We start from the raw sequence: 10,464 nt of genomic DNA on the forward strand, positions 1-10,464 counted from the left end.
GGGGGGGGTGGCCTAAAGACATTTCAGTCAGTAGCACTGCCCTGTGATTTGTCCCAGAAAATGTAACTCACCTTCAGACGCGTCTGCGACTCCAGATCCTTGCCGTTCCTCAAGGTCTTCCACTGCTCGGGCGTCAAGGAGCTCAGAGTCGTTCTCTCCTGCTCTGTTAAGGGCGTCAATTGCTTCAAGCGCGCAGCAACTTCCTGCTCGTTGATTGCACATGCCTCCATGAGCTGGGCCATTCCGCCTGCCAGAGAGAAATACACACGCTTTGTTAACTCCAAGAAACACACACACACACACACACACACACACACACACACACACACACACACACACACACACATGTGATACAAGAAACACCGACACACACACACGTGTCAACTTCAAGAAATAAACACATGTTAATATCACACAAAACACACAAAATTCTATCTTTAATTTGTGTTTCCTTCGAACAAGACGTTTGAAACACATACGTGTCACCTACACACAAAAACAGCTACATTCTATCATTTATGTTCCCTTTCAGCAAGACATATAATATAAACCCGTATTAAGAAAAGAAACATCTGCCACTATGAATTTATTCTTTAAAAAAAAGATTTTGAGAATATTTTTTTAAAAGTGTTTTTTGACAGCTTACGGGTGTACAGAGTACGGACTTACCCAAGATGTTCACTCTGTCTTCATGTGAGAGAGTTTCTCCAGGAAACTGTTTCTTCACTCCCTCTTTCTTCAGAACACCGTCCAGCGTCTGTGGACCAAACAACGCTCACAGTCACATATCATATTTTATTGGCTACACATATAAGTTTAGTTTTAGATTTAGTAGAGGTTTTACGGCGCTCGCTACTGCATAAGGTCATATGAGTGCCAGAAGATTAGAGGTTTTACAAGAGAGTAACAAACATAAAAAAGAAGAAGGGGAGATAAGGACGATAGATGTTTGATAGCAAAAAAGAAGCAAACCACACCAGAGCACCCGCCAACCATCCGCTACGCATAAGTAAAGATCACACAGGAAAGGGTACCGTACTTAAGGGTGTGTAGAGAAGAAAAAAAGGCGAGCCGTCCAAAGAGCAATAACTTTGGTCGTCTTCTTTTTTTTTGGTAAGATTTTTACAGCACTTGCAACACTATAAAGTCATATGGTCGCTTTGGTCGCTTTCAAGCACAAGTGGGCTAACCCAGATTTCGGGGGTTTCCAGAAATCTTGACCTACACCAAAAAGTGGGCATTGCCCTACCTATAGTAGAAGTTTGGTTTCATTGGTGTGTATATACGTTTGGTTACAGAGAAAACTCTCCTTGTTTTTTCAAAGGAACTGAACAAGGGGCAAAAATTTTACCTTTGATTTTCTCAAAACAGCATTTTTCGGGATAGCCCCCTTGTGCTTAAAAGCGACCTTTTTATTGGCTACACATAAGTCAAGATCAGACAAGATAGGGTACCGTACTGCAGGGTGTGTGGAGAAGAAAAAAGACGAGCCATCTAAGGAGCAATAACTTTGGTCGTCTTCTTTTTTCTTCTCGTAAGATTTTTACGGCACTTGTAACACAATAAGGTCATACAAGTGACGAAGATTAGAGGAGTTAATACAAGTGACGAAGATTAGAGGAGTTACTAGAGAGTAACAAACATAAAACAGAAGGAGGGGAGATAAGGACGATGATAGATATTTGATAGGAAATAAGAAGCAAACCACACCAGAGCACCCACCAACCCCCCACTTACCTTCTCCAACTCGCTAAACTCCGAGCATTTGGTAGCAAACAGCATGGTGGCTACTTTGTACTGAAAAGTTGGTGGTAAACTGGGGAAAGAAGAAATGTGGGGAAAATATCAAATAAGCAGTCAGCACAGGTTCTCAAAGTCGAGGAACATAAAATTCTCTTCTGGCATTACAAAACAAAACAAAAACATGTTTTTTTACCCAAATTTTTCCTGTTCCTCGCAAAAGCATTTTTTTTTCTCTGATCCATACAAAAACAATTCTTTTTTGTTACCCCTATTTTCCTGGACCTAAACAAAAATCCTTTTTTATCCCAATTTTTCTCTGATCTATTTTTTTTTTTTTACCCAAATTTTCTGCGATCAATACAAAAACATTTTTTTTTAAACCCAAATTTTCCCAGATCTATTTTTTACAAATTTAACCCAAGTTTTCCCTGATATATTTGTTTTAAAAACTTTTTTTTAAAACCCAAATTTTCCCTGATCCATACAAAAACAATAGTTTTTTTAAAAACCACATTTTCCCTGATCTATAAAAAAAAACAATTTTTTTAAACCCAAATTTTCCCTGATCCATACAAAAACTTAATAGCTCTAACTGCCAACTCAGTTTAGTTTTATTAATTTAAGAGTTTTACGGCACTTGCAACACAATAAAGTCATATAAGTGCCGAAGATTAGAGGTGTTACAAGAGAGTAACAAACACATAAAATAAGAAGGGGAGATAAGGATGATAGATGTTTGATAGGACAGAAGGAGCAAGCCACACCAGAGCACCCTCCAACCACCCACTTTATGTCACTTCGGCCAACTGTCCTAGACAATTATCTGCTTTAACGGCCACCTGTATAAGACAATCACCAGTTCTAAAGGCCACCTGTATAAGACAATCACCAGTTCTAAAGGCCACCTGTATAAGACAATCATCTGCTCTAACGACCACCTGTATAACACAAGCATTTGTACAAACTTCCACTTTCAAATTTCCAACAAAAAAAATAACTTCCACTTTCAAATTTCCAACAAAAAAAATATATAAATTTTTAATGTTTGCTCCTCTGCAATGGGTGTGCATTTTGGGTAAGTTCGAGTCGAGTGTACTCACCTGGGTTCCTTCTTCTTCCCCCTTGTCTCTGTCTGTGTTGCGGTGCTCGCTTCGTTAGATGATTCATCTGGACTCCAATTCAAGTCTTTCGAGTTTTCACTTACGGACAGCTCCTCCTCCTCCTCCTCCTCCTCATGAGTCTCCATCAGAGCAGCCTCCACCTTACATTTCTTCCCGCCAACCTTCTTCAAAGACGTCTTCTGTCTGGTGGCTTTCCTTTTCTTTGCAGCTCGGGCAGAAACTGTCTCAACATATTCTTCATCATCACTTTCCTCCTCATCGTCGCGGCTCTCTGCGTCTTCCAAAGGCTGTGGCCGTCCGTTCAGCTTGGGGGCAGATTTGGTGGATCGCTTCACCTGGCGTTTCGGCTTCTTGCTTTCTTGGGGGCTGGCACTCCCAGCAGTTTCCGAGCTCGTTGATCCGCCGTCGATGGACTGTCTTTTGGCTCCTCTGGCTAGCTTGGCCGAGGTTTCATTCTTCGATGCTGGGGCTTTCGATCCTGAAACGTGATTGGCTACAATAAGACAACAGGCGAGGGATTTTAGTTTAGTTCTAGTAGAGGTTTTTAGTTTTAGTTTCAGCAAAGGTTTTACGGCGCTCGCAACTGCATAAGGTCATATAAGCGCCAGAAGATTAGAGGTGTTACAAGAGAGTAACAAACATTAAAAAGAAGAAGGGGGAGATAAGGACGATAGATGTTTGATAGGAAAGAAGGAGCAAACCTCTTTTAGTTTTAGTAGAGGTTTTTTGGCGCTCGCAACTGCATAAGGTCACATGAGCGCCAGAAGATTAGAGGTGTTACAAGAGATTAACAAACATAAAAGAGAAGGAGGGGAGATAGAGACGATAGATGTTTGATAGGAAAGAAGGAGCAAACCACACAAGAGCACCCGCCAACCATCCACGCAAACCTCTTTGTTCATGGCTGTTGGTACAGAGATAAATGTGTCACAACAGGGAGGAATCAGGCGCTCTGTCAATTTTTGGGCATTGCTATCATCATAAAGTGTGTGCATTCATCTTTTGATGAAGAAAAAAACATTCCATTTAACTTGAATAAAAGTCGGGATGTTTGTGATTGAAGGAGGTGGGGTCACCTCATTTCAGTGGTAAAATTAGCAAGAAAACGACTGCCAAAATTTGGTGACATCCAAAGTGTGGGAGTCATTGGAAACTGAAAACACACATTTTTTGTGACTTTAACATTTATCAGAAAAAAATAACAACACCGAAATGTGTTTTTAAATGGAGATAAAAGGTCTGTTGAGTCAAAAATAAAAAATTCGGTAAAAATAGCCAAATCATTGGAAAAATGCTGATATTTTGGATATGATTATTTTGACGAGCGTCTGATTCCACCAACCTGCCTCACTTATAGGCTATATATTAATATCATACAGTTTTTTATTCAACTTCCTGTAAGCAGCAGTTATAGTCCATATTGGATATGATTATTTTGACGAGCGTCTGATTCCACCAACCTGCCTCACTTATAGGCTATATATTAATATCATACAGTTTTTTATTCAACTTCCTGTAAGCAGCAGTTATAGTCCATATTGGACCAACAGTCTTGTCCTTTTCAATTACACCCCCCCCCCACCCAGCCCCCTCCCCCAAGTTTGGTCTTGGTCTAGAGTTTAACACCCGATATATTTGTACCGATTTACCACACCCGACATATTTGTACCAATTTACAACACCTGATACATTTGTACCAATTTACCACACCCGACATATTTGTACCAATTTACAACACCAGACATATTTGTACCAATTTACAAGACTTGATACATTTGAACTTATTTACCACACCCGACATATTTGTACCGATTTACCACACCCAACATATGTCACAAAGGCGGTGGAACCAGGCTCTCGTCAATTTTGGGGCATATGGAGTTATTGGTATCATCTTAGAGCTTGTCCATTTGCCTTGCTTTTGATGAAAACAATATCTATTTATCTTTGATAGAAGTCAAGATATTGGTGATTGAAGGAGGTTGGGATCGCCTGGTTTCAGAGGTAAAATTAACGAGAAAATGGACGCCAAAGTTGAGTTATTTCCTAAACTTCAGAGGCCATCTAAACTAAAAATGTACATCTCTTTTGCCTTAAATCAACGTTTTTCAGCACAATCCACACAGAAATGTGTTCTTTAAAGGGTGTGAAAGGTGTTGAGACAAAAAACTAAAATTCTATTAAAATTCTTAAACCTGCAGACAAATGCCAATTTCTTCACTTTGACTATTTTGACGAGTGCCTGATTTCACCACGCTGCCTCACATATTTGTACCAATTTACTACACCCGATACATTTTTACAAATTTTCCACACCCGACATATTTGTACCAATTTACCACACCCGACATATTTTTACCAATTCCCAACACCGAGCGTTTGTGACAAATTCACAACACATTTGTACAATCAGCAACACCTGCCATATTTTTAAAAAATTTACAACAAATTTGTACCAACTCTTGACCTGGACATTAAGTAAAACCTATGACAGCAAAATCACTGCATGCAAAATGAAATGTCCCTGCAAAACTCTTTAACATCACAGGGCGAGACAGGCAGAGAAATGAAGAAGTAAGAGCAGCTATTGGCACTGAGTCCTGCCTGCGTTACATAGAAAAACAGAATAAAATGGTCTGGCCACTTGTTACGTATGTCATCTGGCCAGCCCGCCTCGAGAACCTACTACATCAAGCACTCAGGCTATAAAGGAAGAGGAGGGCCAAGCAAAAGGTGGATCAAGGATGTCATAGAAACTCTGAGAAAACATAATATTCAAAATTGAAAGAGCTGCGGAACTGGCCTACCATAGAAAACTGCATCTCCCCATGACACTTAACGACAACAGAGGATGAAAAAGTTTAAAGTTTAAAGTTTTAGTAAGAGTTTTACGGCACTTGCAACACAATAAGGTCGTATAAGTGCCGAAGACTAGAGTTGTTACAAGAGAGCAACAAACACAAAATAGAAGGAAGGGAGATAAAGACGATAGATGTTTGATAGGAAAAAGGGAGCAAACCACATCAGAACATCCGCCAACCACCCACAAAAGTAAAAAGTAAAGTAGGTTGTACCAACTCTTACATAATCAGTGTTAGGGTTCAACACTTGGCTACATACCTGTCTTTTTCTCACGCCACATTTGATTTCTTGTGAGAAAATCTTCTTGGTCCTCTGAAAGTAGGAAAGAAAGAAAGAAAGAAAACATGATGTGCTTTCACAAGTGAACACTTTTTTCCAAACCTGTGGTAAGGGTGGCTCTTTCACAGACAGTGTATTTACTAAAGAAGACAAGTTTTTTTAATAGTTTTTTAGTTTTAGTAAGTGTTTTACGGCACTTGCAACACAATAAGGTCGTAAAAGTGCCGAAGACTAGAGGTGTTACAAGCGAGTAACAAACACAAAAAAGAAGGAGGGGAGATAAAGACGATAGATGTTCAAATGATAGGAAAGAAGGAGCAAACCACACCAGAGCACCCACCAACCACCCACGAAGACGACAATAGAAGAATATAAAGTTAGACAACTGCCCCTAACGTAGACTGTCCCAGTCAGGTGGTTTTTCTCCCCTTATTTACCAGAAAGGTTGGCAGTGGGTTAGGGAAACGGAAACTTTTTTTAAAAATCGGAATCAGGGATTTTACTATCATATTTTTTGTAAAATTGAATACAAATCATTTGTTAACGATTCCGTCAAATTCAACACGATGGACAGCCCTGAGCACTCTTTGGTAACAGAAATGTGAAAGTGGGGTTTATAGAAAACGGATTTCAGTGAAAAATATATTTTCTTTCCCCCCCTGAAAAATATTACCCCTAGCTACAACCTAACTATCACAGTTAAGTGCACATACAAATGTCATAAGAGCTTTCATCCACAACTTTCTTCCAACAATATACCGGTATCTTCTCCCCCCTAAACTGTCCCAGACACTTGTAACAAAGACAGCGTTCCAAGGAACAAGTACTTCTGACTCAAAGGTCACTAGAAAAGCCCCCCCCCTCCCCCCCCATAATTAAAAATTGGAAACCTTCTCTCCATCATTCATTAACCCCCCTCCCTTCCCCCCTCCCCTCCCTTCCCCCCCCCCCCCCATCCATCAAAAAATAATGCACTGATAAATCGCTACCTCAGAATTACAAAGTTCTATCTGACAATTTGTCCGTTTCTTGAGGTCCAAAACCAAATGTTCTACCTGCTCCATCAAAATTGTGAGATTATTCGGAGTCGTTATCAAGATATTCAAACAATCGTATTTGAAAAAGCTTGACACAATATAATATTATTTTCACACAGTTGTTTTCAATAGGGGAGATAACCCAGTCTAGGATGTGCTGACTTTTATGTGTTGGTACTTGGACGAGTTGTTTTAAATCATTTTCTGTCAGCAGGTTGCTTATATTTTTAGTTACAGGGTTTTCAGAGCCAAAATGAAAATTAAAATCGCCAGTTATAATGAAAGGTGTACTTTTCATCTTCAGAGTTGAAATTAAATTTAGAAATTCCTCCATAAAAACGGATGATTTGATATAATTTGCTTTACTCGGCGGTGGCCTGTATATGCAGCAGATGGTAATGCTTTGGGACTGCAGCTGGAAGGACATTAAAGCAGCCTCACATGAGTGACATGGAATCTTTGTCACAGTAACTTGTGCTAAATTAGTTCTATAAATAAATGCTACTCCTCCTCCTCTACGCCCAACACGAGGGAAAGACTTAATTAAATAACCAACTGGACATATTGCTGATAAAATCGCATCGTCACCGTACTCCTGCAACCATGATTCCGTCATACATAAAATATCAAGGTTCATTTCTATAATTAAATCATTTAACTCGTCTGCTTTATTACGGCATGACCTGGTGTTAAGGCACGCTACTCTCACATTTTGTGCTACTTCTTGCAAAAAGTTCCGACAGTCGATTTTGACCAAATTGTTAAAGTTAATTCTGTTTTTCGGTTTGCTGCTGATGCACGAGTTTTCTAATCTAAGTCATAAACACTAGCCTTAACACCACAGGGATTTTTGTTTATTTAGTATAGGGTTTTACGGCGCTCGCAACTGCATAGGTCATATGAGCGCGCGGGACACACCTAATACTTTTTCGTTGGTAGGAAATTTTGAATTTTGCCCGGGTGGCGGCCGAAGCCTACTCTTATCGATTTTAGACCTCCAAGGGATCTTTAACGTGCGCAACTTGCACACGGGCCCTCCGAGATTTTTCGCCCTTGTCCGAGAAGGCTAGGTGTAGATCTTTCCTACCAGAAGATCAGGGGTGTGGCAGAAAGACAGCAGTTAGGAGGAGCCAAGGAGTAGCAGTAGAAAGGCTGCAGAAAGAGTCAGGAGCCCAGAGGAGGGGGCAAAGGAGGTGAGGGGGGGGGCAGAAAGTGGAAATGAAAGCAGACAACAGAACATTGTTAGAGATCAGGAAAGGATGTGAAAGGAGACAATTTTAGAGAAGAAACATTTTTGGTCGCTACCCGGAATCGAACCCGGGACCTTTGAATGAGAGGCCAACACCTTAACCTCTAGGCCACGAGAGCCCCCCCACAGGGATTGTCCTTTGTTTTCGTCGTCCACCTCTTTTCTTTCTTCTCGTTTTTTTCAACTTCACTGGTATAACACACGAACAAGAGCTGGGAGAAACACACGTACTCACACATTTGTTCCCGAGCACAGAGTTGGAAACGACACGGAGAACAGTTTTCACGAGACACTCAGGAGAAAAAATTTCTTTGTTGTTGTAAACGTTCGAGGGTTGACGGAGTGTAGACCCCAGAAGAAGAAAGAATTCCAATAGAAAAATAGCAAGTCAATCATGGCGAGTTGAAAACTGATAATTTCCTTGAAAATACTGACTGTTTTTGTACAAATCCTACATCACTACATACACTGTCAAATGACGAATACACTGATATAAAAATCCACTATATGAATAATTTTAAAATGCACTAGAAACTGTTACAATCGAGAGAGATTATGGAGCAGCCTGTCAGGCGCTCAACACAAACAGACACTTGGTAAACGTCCAAGCAAAATTTAATCCCCACTAATAGCGTAACTTATTAATAACTCACCCTGGGGCACAGTCGCAGCAAAATTCTTGATGTGGTCAAGGAGGTGAGCCCTCATTGTCTGCCTGGCCAGATCCTCCTTCCGGTACTCCTTGACCTCTCTGTCGCACAGGCGCGGGCAAAATGTGCACCGAAACCTATAGGTGTGTTGTAGGTCGATGCTGTGGTCGATGGCTAAGACCGCCTCAAGCGACGAGCCACTGGTCTCCGCCAGTTTGACTAGGTCGCTTCGGGTTAGCCACTCCTTTTGGAGCAGCCATTTCTGGGGACACCACGGTAGTTTTAGTTTTAGTACGTGTTTTGCGGCACTTGCAAGACAATAAAGTCTCATAAGTGCCAAAGATAGAGGTGTTACAAGAGAGTAACAAACACAAAATAGATGGAGTAGTAACAAACACAAAATAGAAGGAGGGGAGATAAGGACAAGATGTTTGATAGGAAAGAAGGAGCAAACCACACCAGAGCACCCGCCAACTGCCCACTCTCTCAGTCTGTCATAGAGACGACAGCTATAGCCCACCACAAGGAGACCTTTTTCCTGTCAGCCGACAAGACAAGAGCTCTGTCTGACCAAGGTAGGGACCTTTAAAAGTCAACCATCGAGACAACCACCATGCTACAAAGTAGTCATCTTGTCAGATTTATTTGTATTTGAGCACCTAATCAGCAGCTCGCGACCTCAGCACTTTCTTGTCATATCTCCATTAACCTTTTTTTTTTTATAAACATTAAAAATGTGACTTCTTCTTAAGTTCACTCTTTGTTATCAACTGTTTTCGCTGATTTTTTAAAAATAGAGATATGACAAGAAAGCACCGAGGTCGCGAGCTTTTTGCACTGTATGATGTTTCCCGGGAATCTGAGAATGTTTCCGAATGTTCTATGGTCTACTGTGGTAATAATATAGTGTAAAGCGTATAGAGCTTGCTGTTCAGCGGGGGGTATGCGCTATTCAAATGCTATTTTTTACTATTATTATTATTATTATTATTATTATTATTATTAATTTTTGTTATGCTACTGATGTATGTTGAATGTTTTATTATGAATAGAAGTGTACAAAGTTATTCCAGTAAGCCCCTTGAATGTTCTACATATGACTAGAAGTGTTTATGTGTGGGGGGGGGGGGGGGGCACTTTGGGAGCGGGTGTTGCAACATAATAAGCTCATGTTAGTGCTATTCTGCTAAAGATACTTACCGGAATCTTACACATCGTGAACTCTCTCCCTGCTCAACTCTACGCACCTGAGGAATAAAAATAAAAATACAATTATAAATTACAGTTTTACTTGTTCCAGAAGGGCACTTTGGTTTACAATGGCAAAAATACATATACATACATAAATAGGGCCTACATAATTGTAAACACGTACATACATAAATACATGCATAAATACATACATAAATACACAATATTACATAAATACAGAAAAGTTTACAACAATGCCACTGTCGGTCGCCACTGTGCAGCGCCTTGTATTTTCAGCTGGGGTTGTCGTGTCTTGTGACTTGTGACCATCC

The 10,464-nt window shown here is 40.4% G+C and overlaps 1 protein-coding gene across 1 annotated transcript in view; it reads right to left on the reverse strand.

Moving 5' to 3' along the window:
• LOC101849955 overlaps window positions 1-10,464 on the reverse strand; it is a 95,910-nt gene that overhangs the window by 13,564 nt on the left and 71,882 nt on the right. The window contains exons 2-8 of the mRNA XM_035972061.1: window positions 10,142-10,188; window positions 8,945-9,203; window positions 5,985-6,038; window positions 2,844-3,342; window positions 1,738-1,816; window positions 670-757; window positions 38-247 (exon numbers count right to left, since the gene is read on the reverse strand). Of these exons, the coding sequence (XP_035827954.1) occupies window positions 38-247; window positions 670-757; window positions 1,738-1,816; window positions 2,844-3,342; window positions 5,985-6,038; window positions 8,945-9,203; window positions 10,142-10,156 (1,204 nt within the window). The 5' untranslated portion in view covers window positions 10,157-10,188. The remainder of the gene's footprint in view (window positions 1-37; window positions 248-669; window positions 758-1,737; window positions 1,817-2,843; window positions 3,343-5,984; window positions 6,039-8,944; window positions 9,204-10,141; window positions 10,189-10,464) is intronic.

The sequence above is a fragment of the Aplysia californica genome, unplaced genomic scaffold (assembly GCF_000002075.1).
Source record: "Aplysia californica isolate F4 #8 unplaced genomic scaffold, AplCal3.0 scaffold00571, whole genome shotgun sequence".
NCBI lineage: Eukaryota > Metazoa > Mollusca > Gastropoda > Aplysiida > Aplysiidae > Aplysia > Aplysia californica.